The following is a 25,007-nucleotide window of genomic DNA, read 5'->3' as shown; positions in this document are numbered from 1 at the left end:
TACGCGAACAGTTTAGAAGTAAAAGACGGACTGATCATACACTGAAAGAAACTATCATGGAAACTGAAGACAAACGCTAAAGTGCTTATCTTAGAGTGTAGAGAGAAAATTCGGCCGCCATCTTAACGCTATAACGCTATAATTAACATAAGCGAGACTAGAGTCCAAGTAGCTAATACAACTGAAGTTCGTCTGAGGAATAAGTGGAACTGATCAGTAAGCTATAGAAATATAAAAAAAGAAGTGCAGAGAACAAATAAAAAAAACCAAGTGAAATGTCGTGAGTTTAAAATACATCTGAATTCAGCGCATAGTTATCATGCAGAACAAGCCTGTAACAGTATTTGTCATACTCATAAGTAACATGAATAGTCTATTCTGTCATTAATTCCCCTATCTATCATGGTATCTAATCGTTTTACCCAGAATGTTTCTCTTTGCAAAAGACCTCTGGTGAGATCCATGTCTGAATGGTGTACAACCCTTTCTAATACTGAATTTTAATTGGGCTATACTATGTCTCTCCTCCAGCCAATGAGTAGCTAAGCTACTGTTTTTATTCTGTGTTCTTATAGTGCTTTTGTGTTCAGATATTCGCACTTTTATTTTTCGTTCTGTCTTACCCACGTAGAGTTTTCCACATGGGCACTTGATGTAATAGATAAGTTTGTTAGAATTGCAATCAGAATCATGATAGTTTGATCATTTCTCCAGAGGTAGGGTGGTGTAACACATTCCCCACTATGACATTATTGCATTGAACACAGTTATGACATTTACTCATGCCTTTGAAGTTAATGCCAAGTGACTTTTTAGGAGTGTTGATAAGTTCTTTCAAGTTTTTAGATCGCGTGTAAGCATACATGGGTGGATCCTTAAAGATATCGTTGAAATCAGGTTCGTTCTGTAACATTTCCCACCTTTTGTTGATGATCTTTTTAAGCTTTATTGAGCTTGTTGAGTACTTCGAGACAAAAACTTGTCTAAATGTTTGTCTTCGAGGTTGAGATTGTAACAGGCTCTTTCTCGTATATTTAGAGGTGCGTTGTTTAGCTTGTTCGATCACTTCACAGGGGTATCCTCTTTGAAGATACATTTGTTGTTGTTGTAGAGAGTGTTTATCCGTATCATTGGGTTCAGAACAAATTTTTTTAATCCGTAGAAATTGTGAAAATGGTAAATTATGCTTGAGACTGGTGGGGTGAAAACTCTGGAAGTGCAAAGCACTATTAACATCAGTCGGTTTCCTGTGTACTTCGGTCTGAATAATCCTCCCGCTGATGGCAAGGGTCACATCTAGATATGAAATAGTAGTATCACTGATGGTATAAGTGAATTGAATGTGATAATCTACTAAATTTAAATTTTGAATTTTTTCTTCTAGTAGTTCCTGGGTGTTTGTCCATAGAATAAAAATGTCGTCTATGAACCTGCAATAAAGCAGGGAATTCCTTGTCCAATCAACATCGTTGTATATATGGTCAGATTCAAATTTGGCCATAAAGGTATTGGCGTATGCAGGGGCCCTTGCAAAGCCCATCGCAGTACCTTGCTGTTGAAGAAAAAAATTATTGTTCCAATGAAAATAGCTATGGTACAGACAGAAGTGTAGGATTTCATGTATAAACACTTTATCAGCTCGCAGTGAAGGTTGACGCAGCAGGGCCCACCCTACAGCTTCCATACCAGCAGTGTGTGGTATGGAAGTGTACAGTGACTTAACATCAATCGTGCAAAGTAAGATTTCTTCTGTGACAACTACAGTCTCCAATATTTGTAGAAAGTCCTTGGTATCTTTTATATAGGAACTCCATTCTTGGACAAAAGGTTGCAAAAAAGTAATCAATATAATGGCCAAGAGGTTCAAAGATCGTACCACATTCGGTAACTAACGAATGTGAAATAGCCCTTTTTAAATTTCTGAGAATTCTGCGTCTTAGACAGTTCTTCACGAACGTGCTACCAACTAAAAAAGAAGTCGTCGTCTCAGAATTTCTGGAATTTCGTCCAAAATCCAAATTCCAAGCACCTATTTCCCACAAAATACTGGATTCCTTTGAGAACCTAGTAAGAAAAGATTTCCATCAGTTGCATTTTAAAAGAACTAAGAAGACCAATCTAACCAAACATGAAACCTACACGCTTCGTTCTATCCAGAACAATGCTGAAGTGCAGGTGCAAAGAGCGGATAAAGGCGGCGCTATTGTCATAATGGACAGTTCATTTTACTTTAACGCTGTTCAAGATCATGTAGCAGATCTACAGACATACTTGCTGCTAGACAAAGATCCCATCAATGAACTTAAAACTGCTCTCAAGAGCATCTTGGAACATGCCCTTGAGATGGGCTGGATTACCATTGCCACTAAACAATTTCTCACTGTGGATTACCCTCGCAAACCTCTACTATATATGTTATTAAAAATCCACAAAGATCTGTACAACCCTCCCATGCGTCCGATAGTTACCGGATGTGTTACTATCTTTGAACCTCTTGGCCATTATATTGATTACTTTTTGCAATCTTTTGTCCAAGAATGGAGTTCCTATATAAAAGATACCAAGGACTTTCTACAAAAATTGGAGACTGTAGTTCTCACAGAAGAAATCCTACTTTGCACGATTGATGTTAAGTCACTGTACACTTCCATACCACACACTGCTGGTATGGAAGCTGTAGAGTGGGCCCTGCTGCGTCAACCTTCACTGCGAGCTGATAAAGTGTTTATACTTGAAATCCTACACTTCTGTCTGTACCATAGCTATTTTCATTGGAACAATTATTTTTTTCTTCAACAGCAAGGTACTTCGATGGGCTTTGCAGGGGCCCCTGCATACGCCAATACCTTTATGGCCAAATTTGAATCTGACCATATATATAACGATGTTGATTGGACAAGGAATTCCCTGCTTTATTGCAGGTTCATAGACGACATTTTTATTCTATGGACAAACACCCAGGAACTACTAGAAGAAAAAATTCAAAATTTAAATTTAGTAGATGATCACATTCAATTCACTTATACCATCAGTGATACTACTATTTCATATCTAGATGTGACCCTTGCCATCAGCGGGAGGATTATTCAGACCGAAGTACACAGGAAACCGACTGATGTCAATAGTGCTTTGCACTTCCAAAGTTTTCACCCCACCAGTCTCAAGCATAATTTACCATTTTCACAATTTCTATGGATTAAAAGAATTTGTTCTAAACCCAATGATACGGATAAACACTCTCTACTACAACAACAACAACAAATGTATCTTCAAAGAGGATACACCTGTGAAGTGATCGAACAAGCTAAACAACGCACCTCTAAATATACGAGAAAGAGCCTGTTACAATCTCAACCTCGAAGACAAACATTTAGACAAGTTTTTGTCTCGAAGTACTCAACAAGCTCAATAAAGCTTAAAAAGATCATCAACAAAAGGTGGGAAATGTTACAGAACGAACCTGATTTCAACGATATCTTTAAGGATCCGCCCATGTATGCTTACACGCGATCTAAAAACTTGAAAGAACTTATCAACACTCCTAAAAAGTCACTTGGCATTAACTACAAAGGCATGAGTAAATGTCATAACTGTGTTCAATGCAATAATGTCATAGTGGGGAATGTGTTACACCACCCTACCTCTGGAGAAATGATCAAACTCTATCATGATTCTGATTGCAATTCTAACAAACTTATCTATTACATCAAGTGCCCATGTGGAAAACTCTACGTGGGTAAGACAGAACGAAAAATAAAAGTGCGAATATCTGAACACAAAAGCACTATAAGAACACAGAATAAAAACAGTAGCTTAGCTACTCATTGGCTGGAGGAGAGACATAGTATAGCCCAATTAAAATTCAGTATTAGAAAGGGTTGTACACCATTCAGACATGGATCTCACCAGAGGTCTTTTGCAAAGAGAAACATTCTGGGTAAAACGATTAGATACCCTGATAGATAGGGGAATTAATGACAGAATAGACTATTCATGTTACTTATGAGTATGACATAAATACTGTTACAGGCTTGTTCTGCATGATAAATATGCGCTGAATTCAGATGTATTTTAAACTTACAACATTTCACTTGGGTTTTTTTATTTGTTCTCTGCACTTCTTTTTTTATATTTCTTTAGCTTACTGATCAGTTCCACTTATTCCTCAGACGAACGTCAGTTGTATTAGCTCCTTGGACTCTAGCCTCGCTTATGTTAATTATAGCGTTAAGATGGCGGCCACATTTTCTCTCTACACTCTAAGATAAGCACTTTAGCGTTCGTCTTTAGTTTCCATGATAGTTTCTTTCAGTGTATGATCAGTCCGTCTTTTACTTCTAAACTGTTCGCGTATTACCGCGTAACGGATAGCTGTATCCAAAACCAAGCGGACCTGTGGCAGAACACTCCCAAGTCCGCCACGTCGACTTCGAGGGTCTTGGCTTCTAGACTTTGAATTTCCCCGCACGGTATGATATGTTCATTTATCGTCTCCCACGAAATGAGACTACTATAGAGCAGTTTCTCAGAGTGATACATTAACCACGATATAGATCTTTATTAAATCCGTTATCGTTTCAGGCATCTACTTAAACTGCTTGGCCACTAGCGTATATACGCATGAGAGAGAAGGTATTTCCTAATAACGCTTCAATAATCACGTTGGTGGACTCCATTTGGATTGTTTTAAACAGTGTCTTTAAACTTGAGATATGCCTTTTGACCTCTATAGATTACGTATCAGTCTCTTTGAATTTGGACCAAGCACACACCCTGACTAGCGTCACTCTTTGGTGGAGGGCTTTCTGTTAACTTACATGTCGTTTACAAATACATCTATGATTTACTATTACTCTTCTATGTATCATGTAAAAGCTGCTTTGATATTGATGATGTTCGTACTATTCCTGTATAGTATTGTATGTTTCCGTTTATATTTTAGAATTTGAGTCCCTGAAGAAGGGCCAACTTTGGCTCGAAATGCATTGGGCAGCAAGATAATTATTTGAACTTACTATTCATTTTCGGAGTTGGAATGAATATGACGAACTTATGGACATTTTTTGAATAAAGACTGAATGTATTTATGTAAATACATTGGATTATTTTCTGAATCTACTGTGGAATTTATGTTCACGAAAAGAAAAATATAAATACTAATATTGTGATGATAATGTTTTATAAGCCCAGGTATTTCACCTGTTATAGTGCGCAGAGGATGGGTCTTATCGACCCTTAATATTGTCTCGTTCCTCATTGTCATTTTGGATATGGTGCAGGTGTGAGCCTTCTTTCCTGGTCAACAAGTCCAGGACATTCATACCATGAGCCTGATGTTTCAACCTCGGTCCTTGATTTTAGTGAGCGTGGCTCTGGGACTACTTGGCCTATCGACCTCAAACATCCTGCTTGTCATCTGTGCCAGATGGCACATGTGGGCACTGCAGTGGGGTGTCAAGTCTCAGTGAGCTCAGCACCAAGGGAACCTCTCAGATTCCAACCATGTTTCTGAGGAGATAACGAAACACCTGAGTGCTGGCTGCTCAATTACAGTTGGTCCATCAACAGACCCCTTTCGCCCTACTCCATCCAGAGCGGACAGTGGTGGCGGATGCATCACATCTGGGTGGGGAGGTGATCTCTGAGAGGTGTAGGTCAGTGGACTCTTATCTCAGGCAGAGGTATGGTTCCCCATCACCTTGTTGAAGTTATTGGCCATTCACTTGATGGTAAAAGCCTTTCTTCCAATGATGAAAAGGGAGGCTAGTTCAGATTCTAACCGACAACACCCCAGCCATGTGGTATTGCAACAAGCAGCATGGGATGAGGTCCTGGGCCCAGAGGCTCTACTCCTCTGGAACTGGCTGAGCCAGCAGTGCATTTCCCTGGTCGAGAACCACCTATCAGAACCTTTGAACACAAGAGTGCACAATCTCAGCTGTTTGTCTAGTGGATCATGAATGGCAGTTACACCCAAGGTGTCATGTGGCGGCTCCAACAATGGTGACAACCTTGTGCAATGTCAACACTTTTTCATGTTGGAGTTTCTGGGATGACTGTCACTCGGAGACACATTCTGCCTAGAGTGGAGCTCGGGACTCCTGCCTCTGCCTTTCCTGCCCAAAGTTCTGAAGATAATCAGGAACGACCGGGTCCAAGTCATCCTAATGGCTCCGGATTGAGCCAGTTGAGTGTGGTACCTGGACCTTCTGGACATGAGTGTCTGTCCTAGGATTAGGCTGCCACTACGGGAGGATCTTCTTTCGCAGCAACAGGGCAGGGTACTTTACCCAAGCCTGCCCAATCTACACGTCCATGTGTGGAGATTGAGTGGCGGAACTGACAGCATTAGACCTTCCTCCTGAAGTCAATTGTATGTTATTTGGGTTGCTAGCAACCCATCTAAAAAATCTGTCTACGCCGGGCCTTGCATAGGTTTTTGGTCTAGTGTGGTTCCCACAAAGCAGACCCATTACAGGTAAAGCTGTTATATGTCCTGCTTTTTTTGGTGTTTTAGTCCTCCAAGGGCTTGCAGTGGGCAGTGTAAAGGTTATTTGTATGTGAAGTACCTATCCTGAATATCTCTGAAACTGCTATGTGGCATCATTTTACATGTCCATGAAGCATTATTACCTTGGCATTGAGGTCTCGCTGGATGAGCATTATGCCATTTAGTCCTTATGGGCTTTTTGATCTGAGCCATTCAACAGACCCACCACATTTGAAAGAACTACTCTGGTATGTATGGTGAGGCATCTGCGGTTATAAGTATCCATCAGAAGAACAAAGTAAATAACCTTAGGTGAGATGCTCTTTCTGGATGATCCTCTATCTATTTGCAGATTCCTCACCATTTCACTTCCCCATTCTGTGGAATGTTGTCGTTTTCCATACATTACAATGCCCCAATTTAGAGATCTGCACACATTTACATCTGATTATTGAGCTATGTGTCTGAGGGCGCGGACAGAGTCTAGAAAGAAGTTAACATCCGTATGCAAGGGTGGGACTTTTATGTGGCTCCAATGTCACTTCTGGGGTTGGATAAAGCTGATGTGGAGCCGCACAATGCCACCTACTGGCATGTGAGAGCAATGGTGAGAAAAATCCACATATTCAATCTGGCGCCGATGAGTATTCACAAGTTGAGGAAACTGCAGCTAGAGTATCCTCCAGAAAAAAACTTTACAGAAGGTAAGTGGCTTGTTCTTTCTTCCCCTCCCCTTATTCCTATGTGATAATGTTCCTAAACCCCAATAATAAGGAATTGTAATGAGCCTTATTTGCATAATCCCATGTAGAAACCTCAGAAATCTCCTACATACAGGTAGTCCTTCATTTGGAATAAATTATACACTTTTTGTGATACATAAAAAATCCAGGAAGTACTTCAGGCCATCTCTTAACACTTTCATAAGTGCACCTTGGAATGTAAAATTTCACTAATATTGATTCTGCTGTGAAGAATATGCAAATTACGTTGAAGTGCGTTTTTTGCACCCAGAGTTCTACTGAACACATTTCTGAACCAGGCCCAATTCATATAATGCCAACATGGAGGCATCATTGAATCCTGCAATTGACTTTATCATAATTCTTTTCAGGAGTGAATACGATGGGGATCTACATTCTCAGCTCATGAGTAAAGCTAACGAAGAAGATAAGAACTGTAGTAGAGCTCTCTCTGTAGTAAATGCTGTTGTGCGAGCTGCTAAAGATCTCTTACACCGTGCTCTTGCTGTTGACGGTAAGTCAATTTTATGTATGCTAATATGCAATTATGACTGGATTTACTCTAGCCTGGAACAGGTTATGTGCAGATTTTTGCCTACCTAAACAAGGAACACTGCACCCAAAAAGACACTTTACACAAAGTGTGTCCTTTATAACTTTTCCAGGACTGGCCGTTGAAATCTAGAGTTGATCAATCTTTTGGAATTATTTTCATTTTGGGAGACATTGGTGGCACCAAAAACTTTCAAATGTTAACAGACAAACTCTGTAGTATAAGTTCTATAGCTGGCTTTTGGTGCATCTGATCTTAGAATAGGGGATGTTAAATGCTCTATTTATACATTTTATTGCTGGTGTATTTCCACACCCTTTAATTTATATTGCCTGTTATGGTGACGCTCTCCTGTAAAAGAATGTATAACATTCTTAGTTACCTTACTTTTGTTTTTTATAGTACAACTATACACTAATACATATTGCTCAAATGCATTTTCTGATGGTGTGAGAAAGTGCCCTCTTTCTGCACGGTTGCCCCCACTTTTTGCTGAATTGCTGATGTACTTTGACTGAGTGTGCCCTGGGCTCCTGCCAATCAAGTACCAAGGGCCTATGTTGTTTCCCTAAAACTGCATTGAAGCCTAAACCCAATTGACATCTCTGGCCACAGGTCAGCCCCTGCTAAATGGTACCACAGGTACCCAGAGCACTATGACCAGAGAAGACCTCTAAGGGCTGCAGCACTTATTGTGCCACCCTTAGAGGTCCTGCACCCTTACACTCACACACTGCCTTTACAGACTGCGTGTTTTGGTGCAGAACAAAGTGAAGTCGACATGGCACACATCTCTGTGTGCCATGCCTACACCCCTCTGCCCTGGCATAGATCAGTCACCCCTCTAGCTGGGTGCACTATACCAGTGGTGAGGGTAGAGGTGCATGAGCCCTGTACCCCTACAGTGTCTAAGGCCATTCTTAGACATTGTAAGTGCAGTGCTGCCATTAAGAGTATATGGTGCTGGGAGTTTGTCATTACGAACTCTACAGCACCATAATGGCTACACTGACAATGAGAAATTTGGTATCAAACTTCTCAGCACATTAAACCCACATGGATGCCAGTGTGAGATTTAATGAAAAATGCACACAGAATGGCATCTTAAGTGATGCCACCTGAAAACTAACCTACCACTAGTGTCCAGGCTAAGTGGCTGCTTTCAGCTGCCACCACCAGACTTGTTTCTGGACCCCTGGGTCGAGAGCCTGCTGCTCTCTGGGGCCTGAAACAATGCACATCCTGGGACGAGGTGCCAAACCTCCTTCCCCAGGATGGGCAGGCTTCACGAAGGGGAAGCTTCAAAGGCTTGTGGCCTTTGTGATCTTCCCTAGGTCACTTGCTGCTTTCAGCAACTGGTCCCCACTGGTTCTGACCCCCACTTTGGATGAGAGAACCGGCGGGAAAAACAAGTGAGGAACAGAGGTGTGCCCACCTCTGCCAACTCCACCCCTCAGGTGGGGGAGGCAAGGTGAAGCACAACTCTCAGTCCCTGCCATCTTGCAGATGAGGGGACTCAGCCAACCAGGGACAGGCTCATGCCCCCCTCCCACTGGAGGGTGGCATAATAGGGGGTGTACCCACACCAGGGAAGGGACCCATTGGTCCCTGCCTTTTACCTACCTTTAACGCCCTTAAATCTAGTATTTAGGGACACCCCTGAACCTTGCTTCCTCAGACAAGAAGAAACTACAAGAAGAAGAAGAAGGACCAAACAGCCGTACAGAAGCTAACAAGAGGAAGACGCCCAATGACTTGGCCCAAGCCCTACCAGCCTGTCTTCCCCTCGAAACCGCTCCTGCGAAATCCTGGTGTGTCCTGCAGCCAGCAACCTTGAAAACCCCGGAGAACCTGCCTGCCTTCAACCACAAAGACTTAGTCTCCTGTAAACACCAGATTTGTTAATCTGCAACCTCTGGCTCCGGCTGGACACCATGAATCCGTCCCACTCTGCACCCGCCGTCCACGGCTCGAGTGGATAAACACCACGAGAAGGTCACCCCGGCGATCCTGACCCGAGATCTGGCGACCCCTGACCTGCCTCAAACCTCTAGCGGATGCCTACAGTCTAAATCCGGAAGTCCCCACAACCGCGACCAGGAGCTGGTAAGAAGATCTGACCCCAAAAGGCACCCCTGCACCCAACACCCCTCGGCCTTGGGTGCCCTAACCGACGGTGCCTAACCAACCCCCAACTTACCTCTCAAAGTGGTGGTCGCACCCAGAAGACCTTCGTTCCCCAAGCCTGCAGTACCAGTGCAAACCGGAGGTTCCCCATTGTAAATAAACATTTATTTTTATTTATTTTTATTACATGTAAATAAACAGGGCGCCCGATGTCGAAACAGCACCATGCACCCGGCCAACCTAGTGCCCGTGAGGGTGCACCTTTGGTGCTACTTAGTATCCCCATTTGCCCTGAGCTAAAGTCCAGGAGCTTTGCTCCCACAACCAAGTGGCCTGCTTGCCAGCAGCCACCAACCGGAGGCCCCCTATCCCCATTGGATAACATTGGGCCTCAGCACCCGGCCGCCCTAGTGCAGCTGAAGGTGTAACTAGAGTGCGTCCTTGACCCTGGAGGGCCCCTGAGTCTACCCCCAGAACCTAAGTTCCCACTTCCAAACACTTACCTCAAAACAGATAACACTGTTTTCCTCCATAAGATAACATCGACTGTTTTTCTAGGAAATGTTTCGTAGTGTGGAGTTCTAACAAAAAAGATCTTACTTACCTTTTTACAGGAAATCTCCCAGAGTAGTAAGAAAAGTAATCTCAAAAGTAATTTACCTGTAATTTTACTGAAAAGCCCATTCAAGTCTATGTACTGTATTTACAAAGTATTGCATTTCTCTCAAACCATACTGTTAGTCAAATCAAAGTGCATATACAATTTCAATTCAAACTGTTTGCAAACTGCATTACTACTGTAAAGTATGTATTGCTTACCTGTGCCAGGCTTGCTTGGTTCTAGAAAATAAAAAAACTAAAAGAATATTTTCATACAAACAACAATTGGTCTGAAGTTCAGTCTTTGAATGTGTGAATTCATTTGCTGACTGAGTGTGTACAACAAATGCTTAACACTGTCCTCTGATTCTGTCTTAATGCTCAACTACACTACCATAAATAGAGAGTGAGGTGCTATCTAACTTTACCTCTGCCTACCTTTGGGGTTCCACTGGACTCTGTGCACACTATACCTCACTTTGGTATAGTATGTACAGAGCCAGCTTCCTATAGATAGATACTTCTAACCATACATTCCTCACCATTTGAATATTCCCCAGGCATCACACAGGACCTGGAAACTTTGAAGAAGCATTGACGTTGCTCTGCTCCCGAAGTGACAAGCAAGGCTGCATGTAAGCACCACCCATGTGCGCTGATTCTTTCTTTCCATTCCTCCAGATGTGGATCCATAGCTTCTCCTTAGTCTCTTGACCTAGTTTCTTCCCCAAAGTTAACTAGTGTGCAAGCGAAAATGTCGCCCCTAAACAGGGTTTAAAAGTTGTAGGGACTCTTGCAAACAACTGTATGTGATAGACCCCAACCAAGTCTCTTTGTGATGCCTGTGGTGCGACCACAACTCCGAGGCCTTTTACGACTGCACCCACATGATCCTGAGGACAGTATGGGACTCTGAACCTAAATTTAGTTGCAAAGTACAAGAGGACTCCATGCTGCAACCCGTCTAAGTTGAATGGAATGTCCCATTCTCTCAGCGAATCATCATTGAAGTCTGTGGTTAAGTTTAAGAAAAAGCACAATAGTTTAGACAAGAATCAGCCCCTTCTCATCATACTGCATATATTCAACACTTTGCTGGCTTCCTCTGGCTCGCCTTAGACCCCAATGAAACTCATGGGCCTTAAGTTGGACTCCCACCATCTGGTCTTCCCTAGTTTCCATTTGTGCTCCCCATTGGCCAACATTGCTCCAGGCTCCAGTGCCGATTTCAGTTACTGCACCTTCCCAGTGAGGATGATTCTGATGATCTTGGGGTTGCTGACCTCCTGCATACAGCTGGATAACTTTACAGATGGCGCATGCAGATTCTACAGTTGGATCCTGAGTGCCAGTGAGCATAACACAAGGCACATCTCTCAGATTGTATCCGGATTTGGAAGGAGAGTAAAAGATCTTCAGTGGAGGCTACTGGATTGCAATTGGTCAGTGGAAGTCCCCTTTCCTTAGTCCATCCAAAGCTGACAGTGGTCACAGATTATTCACTGGGTTAGGGAGGCCATCTATGAGAGGTGGAGATCAGCGGCTTCGGTATCCGGCGTACATTCCAAATAGATTTTTTTTGGAGTTGAGGGCAATTTGCTTGGCGTTTAAGGCGTCCTGCCCACCATCAAAGGGAGGCTTGTGCTTGTGTTAACGGAGAATACCACTGCCATGTGTTACTGCAACAAACACTGAGAGGTGGTGTCTAGGTCCCTGTTATTAGGAGTCCCTGTGCCTCTGGAAGTGATTAAACCGCCAGAGAATATCTTTGGTGGTAAACCAGTCGGCGCACCTAGCAAAATCTTTAAATGCCATAGTGGACAAAACCAGTCACAGACACGTAACTGTTCTCCAATGGCAGTTGCACCCTGAGAGTGTGCAGGGTGTCTTCCCGGAGTTGGGAAAACTGCATTCTCATCGATGGCAAAACGTTTGAGACCGAGTCAGCCTTTCTACAGGTTGGAGTTTCCAAGGACGCTCGCTCTCCTTCCATCTACAGTGGAGCTTGGCTCTGCTGTCCTCCGATCAAGGTTCCACCTAGGGAAGATCTTTCACTGCATTAGCAAGGTAGGGTGCTGCACCTGGGCCTGAATAATATGCATCTCCATACTTGGAGTTTGAGCGGCGCCAGTTGACCGCCTTTGGCTTTCCCCCTGAAGTTTTTAATATCATCTTGGCTGAGAGGCGTCTCTTCAAAAAATCAGTTTATGCCAGTCCTTGGGACAACATTTGTTGATTGGTGCGGTACCCGACAAGTTGGTAAATTTCTTCTGAAGTTTTGTTTGTTCTCTCCTTAGTACAGCAAGGGCTTGATTTGAGTACTGTTAAGGGCTAACTATCAGTTCTTTTGGCTTTTTGTAATTGCCAGATCAGCCTTCATTACTTAAATTACCTGTTTTGTTGACCTGTTTGAAAGGTTTGCCAAATTTGTTTCCACTAAACTCCATTGGGATTCCTTAGTGTGACTTGAAATTAGTCCTCACTTTTTTTAATATGCTCCACTTTTGAACTCCTGACGTTGAAGACAATCTTTCTAATCGCCATAACATCAGCTAGACATGTGAGCGAGCTGCAGGTTCAGTCTCGCAACCCCCCTTAAACCACTTTATTATCAGGTAAATCGGTGTTCTGGACCAGAGCTGTCTTTCGAGTGAAAGTGGTAACTCCATTTTATGTCAAGCAGGCCCTTTTCTGCATTCTTTGCTCTGTTCCATCCCTCTTAGGAGGACGAGAGATTACATTGTTTCGGCCTAAGAGGGCACTAGACTTTTATCAATCATACTGAAAAACGCAAAGTGAATAGTCAGCTCTTTTTGGGTCATCCGGAGCAATGAACAGCACATCAGTGCAACATTGACCATTTCTTTATGGATTGCTCTCTGCACAAGGATCTTCTACTCACTGGTGAAGAAGCAGCCTCTAAAAGTCTTGCAGGCACACTCTACTGGGACAAAAGCTCCTGCCTGTGTTGGATATTTGTCAAATGGATACTTGGGCATTGATCCACATTTTCATGAAGCACTACTGCCTAGTCTGTCGGGTATGTCTAAAGGGGCATTTTGCTCACTTGCTCTTGCAGGACTTTTTGGTGAAAGCCAGTTCAGACCCACCACCGATGGAGGTCCTCCTATGGTGTCTATTCGCAAGGTGAGGAATCTGCAGTTAGAAATTCCCTTTTAGAAGAACAATTTACTTACCTTCAGTAATGATCTTTCTAGTGTTACTCACTCTAACTGCAGATTCCTCTCGCCCTCCCAGGTCTCTGCTCTGTTAACTGGCTCAGTTTTAGAGAGCTGCCAACTGGTCATGCCAATCCACTAAGGGGTTCTGCATCTGAAAATGTGGACAGCCTAGAAAGCAACTAACTTCAGTGCGCATGGGTGGCGCTTATTGTAAGAAAGTGGCTCTGTATATACTGCACCACAGTAAGGTTCAGTGTGCACAGAGTCCACAGTCCCCAGAGGTTTGGCAGAGGCTAAAGTTAGACATAACCTTACCCTCTAAAGTGGTAGCTTGGTCGAGCAGTGAGGCAGTATCAGAGGACAGTGTAAAGCATTTTGTTGTACACACTCAGTCAGCAAATGGTCTCACACACTCAAGAACTTAACTCCAGGCCAATTGTTTTGTATATAAAAATATATAGTAGTTTTATTTTAGAACCAACAATAAGTATCAAAATACTTTCTCAGAATAAAATGCTGTAGTTGTATACTTTCAATAAGCAATAGACGTTTAAATGCAATAGTTACAGGTGTTGCAATAGGCAACACAATTCAAACACAATTATAACATTGAGCTCAGTGGGAATTTCTAAGTAAATGCAATTAATTACTTCCTGGATTACTTTACTAACCACAGGACTGGATCCTAGATTCAGTCCTGGGACATTTCACAGGTGAGTAAATGCGTTTTGGTCAAAGGTATGATGTTTAAGGAATATAATTGTATTTCAAAAGTTGACACTTGGAAACTTTTTCACATAGAATCACCAATGTTCTCCTATGGGAGGAAATTCACTTAGCAGGTAATTAGGGTTATTGTTACTTTTTCTTACTCCGTGCTGGATCCTGGTTTCAGCACTGGTGAATCTCCTGTAAACAGTTGAAAGGAATCATTTTTGTTATACAGGCAATTTTTAAGGAATAGTTATTTGTTTCAAAAATTGACACTTTTAGAAGAATTTCTGGCAAAAACCAGGCAATGTTATCCTTTGGAGGAAAATCAAGTTATCGGTAAGTACAGTTGTAGTTACTTTTCAGGGTCAGTGCTGGACTCCAAGCTCCAGCACTGGGATCTCTCCTGATAACAGGTGAGTAATTGCGTGTTCGTTGCTCGGCTGATTTTTAGTGAATATTTTAAAGTTTCAAAACTCAACACTTAGAATTTCCAAGTGAAACCAGTCAATGTTACCCTATGGAGAAAAAGTGAGTTATCGTCTTTTGGGTAAGTACTCGACTGGCAGAGTTAAGGTTCTGGGCATAGACTCAGGGGTCTCCCAGGGTCAGGTAGGTACAGTTGTTACACCCTCAGCGGCACAGGGGCAGCCGGGTGCAGAGAGAGTTAGGCCCAATGTTAGCCTATGGCGGGCAGGGGGTCTTTGATTGGTGGCTGCTGGCAGGCAGACCTCGCGGCTGTAGGAGCTAGGCTCCTGGTCACTTACTCAGGGCAAGTGGGGAAGTAGAATAGGATAGATGTTGCACTTCCAGGGGCATTCGGGCGGCTCGGTGCAGTGTGCTTTTGAGCCGTTGGGCGCTCAATGGATTTCAAAGGAGAAGCTACCCGATGAACAAAGGTCGGGGTCGGAGATTCTTCAGGTGCGACCACCACGTCGAGAGGTAAATTGGGAAGCTGTAGGTTAGGTAGGCACCCAGGTGTTGGGCACAGGGGGGCGCTGGGTGCAGGGGTGCCTTTTGGCGTCGGGAAATCTTACCCTCTGCTGGTCGTGGTTGGAGGGCTCCCTGGTTCTGAGGCTGCAGGCGGCGTCGGGAGCATCGAGGAGGGTCCTTGGGTGCTGGATTCTTGGTCACAGTTGCCGGCGGGACGTCCTTGTGGTCTTTGTCCACTCCGGCACAGGCCAGGCTTGGCGGGTGCAGAGTGTGCGGGAGTCGTGGTTCCTGGCTGGCACCAGGGGTTTGTTACTTGCTTTGAGCAGAACCCCTGCTCGTGGGAGTCCCAGTCTTTTAGAGTCACAAGGCAGTAAGGTCCTCCGGGGTTTTCAAGTTTGCTGACCACTGGAGACGTCGGGGTTTAGCAGGAGCAGGGTCGACAGGCCTGCAGGGCTGGGGCCAAGTCAGTTGGTGTCTTCCTCTTGTTAGCAGCTGCATGACAGATCTTCTTTCTTCTTGTTCTTCTTGCTTATTTTGGATTCGGGTTCTGAGGAAGGAAGGTTCAGGATGCTGTAAGATAGTGGGTTTCTGTTGCAGTAACCTCCCCCCCCCCCCCTTTTTATTTTTGCCTGATAACTGATGCCCCTTTCCTTGTTATGCCCTGGGCCCCTGCCAATCAGGTGCCCAGGGCCTGTGTTCCTTCCCTCGAAACTGCCTAACAGTCAAACCCAAATTGGCAAACCCTGGCCACATGTCAGCCCCTGGTAAATGTTACCCTAGGTACCCAGGGCCTTGTGACCAGGGAAGGCCTCTTAAGGGCTGCAGCACTCAATGTGCCACCCTTAGAGGCCCTGTACCCTAACACACACACCCTGCCCTTGCAGGCTGAGTGTCTGGGCACAAGACAAAACAAGGAGTCGACATGGCACACATCCCTGTGTGCCATGCCCACCACCTACACTGCCGTGGCATACATCAGCCACCCCTTTAGCTTGGTGCCCTATGCCAGTGGTGTGGGCACAGGAGCATGACGCCCTGTGCCCCTACAGTACCCAGGTCCATTCCTGGGCACTGTAAGTGCAGTGCTGCCATTTAAGAGTACATGGTGCTGAGAGCTCGTCAAACACGAACTCCACAGCACCATAATGGCAACACTGAAGACTGAGAAGTTTGGTATCAAACTTCTCAGCACATTAAACCCGCACTGATGCCAGTGTGGGATTTAATGTACCAAGCACCACAGAGGGCATCTTAGAGATGCCCCCTGAAACCTAACCTACAATCCACGTCTGGTCTGGGAGGCTGCCTAGGCTGCCACACAGCAGACATGTTGCGGGACCCATGGGTAGGAGAGCCCATGCTCTCCTGGGCCTGCAACAATGCACATCCTGGGCGAGGTGCTAGATCTCCTCCCCCAGGATGGGCAGAGGGAAGCTTCAAAGGCATGCCGCCTCTTTGAGCTTCCTCAGGCCACTTGCAACACCCACTCTGGCGGGAAGCCTGGCCGGAAACCCCAGATAAGGACAGGGGATGTGCCAGCCTGCCAACCCCACCCCTCAGGTGGGGGGGGGGGCGAGGTGAAGACCATCTTCGAGCTCTCGCCATCTTGAAGATGGGAGGCCCTACCCAATCAGGACTAGGCTACTGCCCCCCTCCCACAGGAGAGTGGCAGAATAGGGGGTGTACCCACCCCAGGACAGGGACCCATTGGTACCTGTCCTTTACCTACCTGTAACGCCCCTAAATCTAGTATTTAGTGGCACCCTTAACCTTCCTTCCCCAGATTCCAGATTCCAAAATACAAAGAAGAGCAAGAAGAAAGAAGACCTGCCCTACAGCTGCTAAGAAGAGGAAGACACCAACTGCTTTGGACCCAGCCCTACCGACCTGTCGACCCTCGAACCTGCTCCTGCTACAACCCGGCATCTCTTGTGGCCAGCAACCTAACAAACCCTGGAGGACCTGGCTACCTTTTGGCTCTAAGCACCTGGGACTCCCATGATTAGAGGCTCTACTCAAAATCTGCTTCTAATCCCTGGCATCAGCCCGGAACCACGAACCCTACACACTCTGCACCCTCCAAGCCTGGCCTGTGCCGGAGTGAAGAAAGACCACGAGGACGACCCCACGGCGACTGTGACCCCGAGTCCGGCACCCAAGGACTTCCCTCGACGCACCTGATGACGCCTGCAGCCTCAGAACCAGGTGCTCCCTCAACCGCGATCAACAGAGGGTAAGATTTCCCATCACCAAAAGGCATCCCTGCACCCGGTCCCCTGCGGCCCCCTGTGCCCAACTCCAGGGTACCTACCTATCCTCCAACTACCCAGCTTACCTCTCGAAGTGGTGGTGGCACCTGAAGAATCTTCGTCCCCGAGCTTGCAGTCTTTTTCTAAACTGGAGCTTTCCCATTTAAATCAATTGAGCGCCCAAAGGCTCAAAAGCACCCTGCACCCAGCCGCTCGAGTGGCCCTGGCAGTGTTACCTTTGCACCTATCTACTTCCCCCATTTGCCCTGAGCAAGTGACCAGGAGCCCAGCTCCCACAGCCGCGTGGCCTGCTAGTCAGCAGCCACCAACCAAGGCCCCCCTCCCTCCCATAGGTTAACATTGGGCCTAACTCTCTCAGTCAATGATTCCCTATGGCAGAAACTTCAAGTTGCAGGTATAGTATGTTCTCGTTACTTTTGTAATCCAGTACTGGGTGCCTAGACTCAGTACTGGGACCTTTATCCAAAACAGGTAAGTAATTACGTTTTCAGAAATTATACGGTTTTTAAAGAATAAATAAAGTTTGCAGAAATTGACACTTAGAAGAAATTTCACAGAAAAACAGTCAATGATTTCCTATGGGAGAAAATTGGGTTACTGGTAAGTACAGTTGTAAGTATTTTTCAGAGTCAGTGCTGGGCACCAAGATCCAGCACTGGGAGCTCGCCTAATAGCAGGTGAGTATTTTCGTGTTCGATACTCGGCTGATTTTTGGTGAATATTTTAAGTTTTGAAAAGTCCACACTTAGAAAAAATTTCAGGAAAAACCAGTCAATGTTACCCTATGGAGAAAATTGAGTTATCGGCTTTAAGGTAAGTACTCGACTGGCAGAGTTAAGGTTCTGGGCATAGACTCAGGGGTCTCCCAGGGTCAGGTAGGTACAGTTGGTTCACCCTCAGCGGCACAAGGGCGTCCGGGTGCAGAGAGAGTTAGGCCCAATGTTATCCTATGAGAGGGAGGGCAGCCTTGGTTGGTGGCTGCTGACTAGCAGGCATCGCAGCTGTGAGAGCTTGGCTCCTGGTCACTTACTCAGGGCAAGTGGGGAAGTAGATAGGTGTAGAGGTTGCACTGCCAGGGCCACTTGGGCGGCTGGGTGCAGGGTGCTTTTGAGCCTTCGGGCGCCCAGTTGATTTCAATGGGAAAGCTCTGGTTTAGAAAAAGACTGCAAGCTTGGGGACGAAGATTCTTCAGGTGCCACCACCACTTCGAGAGGTAAGTCGGGTAGTTGGAGGATAGGTAGGTACCCCGGGATTGGGCACAGGGGGCTGCGGGGTGCAGGGGTGCATTTTGGTGTTGGGAAATCTTCCACCCTGTTGATCGCGGTTGGGGGGCACCTGGTTCTGAGGCTGCAGGCTTCTTCAGGAGTGTCGAGGGGGGTCCTTGGGTGCCGGACTCGGGGTCACAGTCGCCGTGGGGTCGTCCTTGTGGTCTTTGTTCACTCCGGCACAGGCCAGGCTTGTCGGGTGCAGAGTGTGAAGGGTTCGCGGTTACGGGTTGCTACCAGGGATTAGAAGTAGATTTTGAGTAGAGCCTCTACTCATGGGAGTCCCAGGGGTTTAGAGTCAAAAGGTAGCCAGGTCCTCCGGGGTTTGTGAGGTTGCTGGCCACAAGAGATGCCGGGTTGGAGCAGGTTTAAGGGTCGACAGCCCGGTAGGGCTGGGGCCAAAGCAGTTGGTGTCCTTCTCTTCTTAGCAGCTGCAGGGCAGGTCTTCTTTCTTCAAGCTATTCTTCGGATTTCGGAATCTGGGGAAGGAAGGTTCAGGGTGCCCCTAAATACTAGATTTAGGGGCGTTACAGGTAGGTATAGGGCAGGAACCAATGGGTCCCTGTCCTGGGGTGGGTACACCCCCTATCCTGCCTCTCTCCTGTGGGAGGGGGGCAGTAGCTTAGTCCTGATAGGGTAGGGCTCCCCATCTTCAAGATGTCGAGAGCCCGGAGATGTGCTTCACCTCGCCTCCCCCACCTGAGGGGTGGGGTTGGCAGGCTGGCACATCCCCTGTCCTTATTTGGGGTTTCCGGCCAAGCTTCCCGCCAGAGTGAGGGGTTGCAGTGGCCTGGGGAAGCTCACAGAGGTGGCATACCTTTGAAGCTTCCCCCTGCCCATCCTGGGGGAGGAGATTTAGCACCTCGCCCAGGATATGCATTGTTGCAGACCCAGGAGAGCAGGGGCTCTCCTACCCAGGGGTCCAGCAACATGTCTGCTGTGTGGCAGCCTCAGAACAGACGTGGATTGTAAGTTAGGTTTTAGGGGGCATCTCTAAGATGCCCTCTGAGGTGCTTGGTACATTAAATCCCACACTGGCATCAGTGTGGGTTTAATGTGCAGAGAAGTTTGATACCAAACTTCTCAGTATTCAGTGTTGCCATTATGGTGCTGTGGAGTTCGTGTTTGACCAGCTCCCAGTACCATGTACTCTTAAATGGCAGCACTGCACTTACAGTGCCCAGGAATGGACTTGGGTACTGTAGGGGCACAGGGCTCCTGCTCCTGTGCCCACACCACTGGCATAGGGCACCCAGCTAGAGGGGTGGCTGATGTATGCCATGGCAGTGTAGGTGGTGGGCATGGCACACAGGGATGTGTGCCATGTCGACTTTCTTTTGTCTTGTACCCAGACACCCAGCCTGCAAGGCAGTGTGTGTGTGTGTGTAAGTGTACAGAGCCTCTAAGGGTGGCACAATGAGTGCTGCAGCCCTTAGAGGCCTTCCCTGGTCACAAGGCCCTGGGTACCTAGGGTACCATTTACCAGGGGCTGACATGTGGCCAGGGTTTGCCAATTTGGGTTTGAGGTTTTTAGGGAAGGAACATAGGCCTTGGGCACCTGATTGGCAGGAGCCCAGGGCACACTCATTCAAAGTACATCAGCAATTCAGCAAAAAGTGGGGGCATACCATGCAAGAAAGATGGCACTTTCTCACACTTATACATGACTCTGCTTGTCACTTCCAGAGCAGAACGACATCTGCACGGAGCTGCAGAACGCTACATACTGGCACGCAGTAGAACTGTTTTAAAGTTTCTGTATCCAGTCTGATGCTTGGTGTACGAAGCAGGCTCTGTATATACTATACCAAAGTAAGGTATAGTGTACATAGGGTGCAGGAGGTATAGCAGAGGCTACATTAGGTAAATACTTACACCTCTCTTTGTGGTAGTGTGGGCGAGTAGTAAGGATTATCCAGAGGTTGTGTTAAGCATTTATTGTATTCACTCAATCAAGGCTGATGGCACACACGCAGAGAGAGAATCCAGACCAATTAGGTAAGTATAAAAAAAAGATAAACTTATTGTTAGAAATGGGCAGAGGTGGGTACCTTTGTCCAAATAGGGGCCCTTGCTTCTGGTCAGGGTAAGGGGGGTACACTCCTAAAATAATCCCTGCTCACCCCCTTGGTAGCTTGGCACGAGCAGACTGGCTTATCTCAGAGGCAGTGTGTAAAGCATTTGTGAACACATACAGTAACACAGTGAAAACACTACAAATGGACACCACACCAGTTTAGAAAAATAAATAATCTTTATCTAAACCAAAACAAGACCATACACCAAAAATCCACAGTACAGTTATCAAGTTATCTTCAAAAATAGGTTATTCACTTAAATGCAGTCTCTAGCAACAATTAACTCCACTTTGAGTTATTACGACGTTGTGACAGAAAAAATCCCAAAGTATGACGCCGACCGAGAGGTGTGCGGCGTGTGGCCCGGAATCAAACAGACCCACAAAGAAAACTAATGAAAAACAAAGACGGCTCACAGCGTTGGGAATGTGCGGCTTCGTTGGCGCTGCGCGGCGTCTGTTCCTTATGACCCCAGGGGAGGTATAGACTCTGTTCCTTACTGCAGCGCAGGGGAAGTGAGATGCCGGTTCCTTACTGCGTCGGGGAGGTGACATCACGATGGCACTGAAATCATTGTTCCTTACGATGTCGCTGGATTCGGGAAGTCACCCGCGTCGAGGATCGGCTCCGCGATGATGATGTAGTCTTAGGAGTTGATGTGGCACAGCAGCAGGCGTCGGGGCCCACGTCGCAAGTCGGAGCAGCGCTCACAGCTTCGGTGCAGATTACGGTGTCGCTCGCTGACGTCGGTGTTGCAATTTCCTTCTGTAGCAGCTAAAACAGCAGTTCTAGATGCAGACAGACAGAAGGGGTGAAGCCTTTGTGTTCCTGAGACTTCAGAACAGGAGGCAAGCTCAGTTACAAGCCTTTAGAGATCTTTTCCTCAGGCATGTGACAAAGCAAACAGCAAACTCCTTATACTCCTTTCCTTTGCAGCAAGCATCCACTGCAGGCCAACTCCAGACAGCAAACCGCACAGGGGCAGTATTCCTCCTCAGCTTCTCCGGCTCTTCTCCTTGGCAAAGGTTTCCTCTTGATTTCCCAGAAGTGATCTAAAGTTCTGGGGTCTGGGCCCCAATATTTATACTACAAAATCCTTTGTTCTCTGAAGGCAGAGAGTGTCTGTACCCAGCCAAAACCAGTTCTGTCCTTCACTGATGCAGCTTCCTGGCAGGAAGTGGAGACAGCATTGTTGAAGGCAGACAAGGCCCATTCAGGTAAAAAGGAAATCTCCTCCCCTCCATACTCCAAATGCAACCCAGGTCTATTCAGTCCAGCCCTGACTCCTCAGACTTCTGGAGCCACAGCCCTATCCAGCCCTCTGTCATCCAAAAGCCAGACATGCAATACAAAAACCTAGCAGAAGCACCCTGGATGGTTAGGCAAGAAAATACCTACTTTCTAAAAGTGGTATTTTCAAACACAGAATGTAAAAATCACCCTCACTAAATGATGCATCTTAACATTCTGAGTTCAGACATACTAAAGTTTATTTTCCTATCTTGTTCCTGGGGTCAGTTATGTTTATAAGATGTTGTAAACTAACTCCCCGTTCTTGCCTATGGGGACAGATAGCCTTGCAATAGTGAAAAACAAAATTGGCAGTATTTCACTATCTGGACATGCCACACACATCAGGGCATGTCCTACCTTTCACATACAATGCACCCTGCCCATAAAGATACCTTGGGCCTACCTTAGGGGTGACTAGCATGTAGAAAAGGGAAGGTTGAGGGACTGGCAAGTGTGTGCACTTGCCAAGTCGACATGGCAGTCCCAGACTGCACACAGGCTCTGCAATGGCAGACCTGAGCCATATTTTACAAGCTGCTTCTGTGGGTGGCACAATCAGTGCTGAAAGCCCACCAGCAGCATTAGATATACAGGCCCTGGGCACACATGGTGCACTGTACTAGGGTCTGACAAGTAAATCAAATCAACCAATCATGGATTCACTATTCCATCACATCAATTTACAAAGGGAGCACTTGTACTGTGGCACTGAACAGCAGTGGCAAAGTGCCCAAAGCATCTAGACCAGCATAAACACCGGAGGCAACAGCAGCAAAAATGGAAGGGAGACCCACGCCAGTGGTGCCAGGTCTAACATTTATGTTTCATTTTAGAACCATTAAATATTACATTTAGGGGTGTTAAAGGGGTGTGCAGGTCGGGATCTATGGGTCCCTTCCTTAGGGTAGTTACACCCCTGTTATGACCTTCTCTAGTGGGAGGGGCCATGAGCCTCTTCCTAATTGGCTGAGTCCCCTCATCTTCAAGATGGAGTGGACTTAGATGTGTGCTTCTCCTCTCCTCCCCCACCTGTGGGGTGGGGTTGGCAAAGGTGGGCACACCTCTCTTCCTAGCTTGTATTTCCTGCCGATTCTCCTGCCCAAAGTGGGGGCCAGAACCGGTGGGTGCCAGTTGCTGGGGGCAGCAAAAGGCAGGGACAGCTCCCAAAGGTGGCAGGCCTTTGAAGCTTCCCCTTTCGTGGACCTAGCTCATCCTGGAGGTGGAGTTATGACACCTCTGCCCAGAATGGGCTTTGTTTCTGGACCCAGAGAGCGGAGGCTCTCTACCCAGGTGTCCAGAAACCTGTCTGGTTGTGGCAAATGGAGGTCAGCCATTCAGGAACCACACCAGAGTTGGTCTATTTTCAGGGGGCATTTTACATTAAATCCCACACTGGCATCAGTGTGGGTGTAATATGCTGAGACGTTTGCTACCAAACTTCCCAGTTTTTAGTAAAGCTATTATTGAGCTGTGGACTTTGTAATGACCAACTCCCAGACCAAATACTCTTTATTGCTTTTCTACACTTAGAATGTCTAAGAATGGACTTAGACACTGTAGGGGTACAGGACTCCGGCCTATGTACCCACACCTTGGGGCTAGTGCACCCTGCTAGAGGGGTGACTTACCTAGTCTTTAGGCAGTGGATTGCAGGCATGGCACACGCATATCATTTACCACTGAAAGGCAATATTTCTCTCCATGTGTTCCCATACCTGGCGTGTCGCGCAGTTTGGTGCTTTCTTTCCCTCCATGTTAAAGAACAGTAGATGTTTCAGCACCCAGGCTAATGTGCTGCATAGCTAAATAAATAATAGGTCCTAAAGGTAAGACCCATTGCATCAGATCTAGACTATCAGATGAGGTCTGGGTAAAATATGTTATGACATTTGATATCATCTGAACCCAGGAAACATTTTTCTCTGTACCAAAACATGCAGCCTACAGTGGCACTGTGTGTTAAGGTGCACGGCCTCTTAGAGTGGCACAGTAGGTGCTGCAGCCCTTAGAGGCCTTCCCTGATCACAGTGCCCTTGGTACTTATGGTACCTGTTACAAGGGGCTTACCTGTGGCCAGAGATGTGCCAATTATGGGTACAAAGGTGCAGTTTTGGGTAAAGAACACAGGCCCTGGGAACCTGGTCGGCAGGGTCCCAGGGCACATCAATCAGGTTGCATCAGATGTTAGGCAAAAAGTGGGGAGTAACCATGCAAAATTGGGCAGTTTTCTACACTTGGGGAATATTGTCAGTGTGAGGAATCTGCGGTTACATAACTCATCTGTCAGAACGGGCATTTTTGAAGGTAAGTGCCTTGTTCTTCATGGTTCCTGAAAAATACTGTTAGAGGCATATGAGCTGTAGATCACACACTGTGCATAGATCGCCATCTGATGTTGGGCCTGGATGTTTGCACTTTGTTGTTGTCCTGGAAAGTCTTTGGAAGTCACGGGATAGGTGGCTCCTCCTTTAAACAATAGTGCGCATGGGCATCGACTTCATCGTCAGATTGTTTTTTCCGCCATTGGGCTCGGATGTGTTCATCGCGCTACATATCGGTGTCGTTACCGATAATTTTTTCGACGCGAAATCCTCACCCATACTTTGGTATTGTTTTGATCGCGTTCCCCTTTGACGCGCATCTCTCCAGACCTTCAAATCTTCGATTCCGGTCGTCGACGCAGACCTTCGGGCCTACCTGCGCCATTGGACCTTCGGCTCATGGTAAGGACTCCCTTTAAAAAAGTGTCCTAAATGTGGATC

The 25,007-nt window shown here is 46.2% G+C and overlaps 1 protein-coding gene across 15 annotated transcripts in view; it reads left to right on the top strand.

Annotated features, from left to right (window-relative positions):
• The window catches only part of MYCBP2 (MYC binding protein 2), a 1,771,217-nt gene that overhangs the window by 713,311 nt on the left and 1,032,899 nt on the right, over positions 1 to 25,007 (top strand). For all 15 annotated transcript variants that reach the window (XM_085622060.1, XM_085622057.1, XM_085622054.1 and 12 more), the window contains one exon: positions 7,605 to 7,747. In XM_085622060.1, the coding sequence (XP_085478186.1) occupies positions 7,605 to 7,747 (143 nt within the window). The remainder of the gene's footprint in view (positions 1 to 7,604; positions 7,748 to 25,007) is intronic.

The sequence above is a fragment of the Triturus cristatus genome, chromosome 8 (genome assembly GCF_964204655.1).
Source record: "Triturus cristatus chromosome 8, aTriCri1.1, whole genome shotgun sequence".
NCBI lineage: Eukaryota > Metazoa > Chordata > Amphibia > Caudata > Salamandridae > Triturus > Triturus cristatus.
The sequence above is the reverse complement of the archived record's forward strand: the minus strand, read 5'-3'. Positions and strand labels throughout refer to the sequence as shown.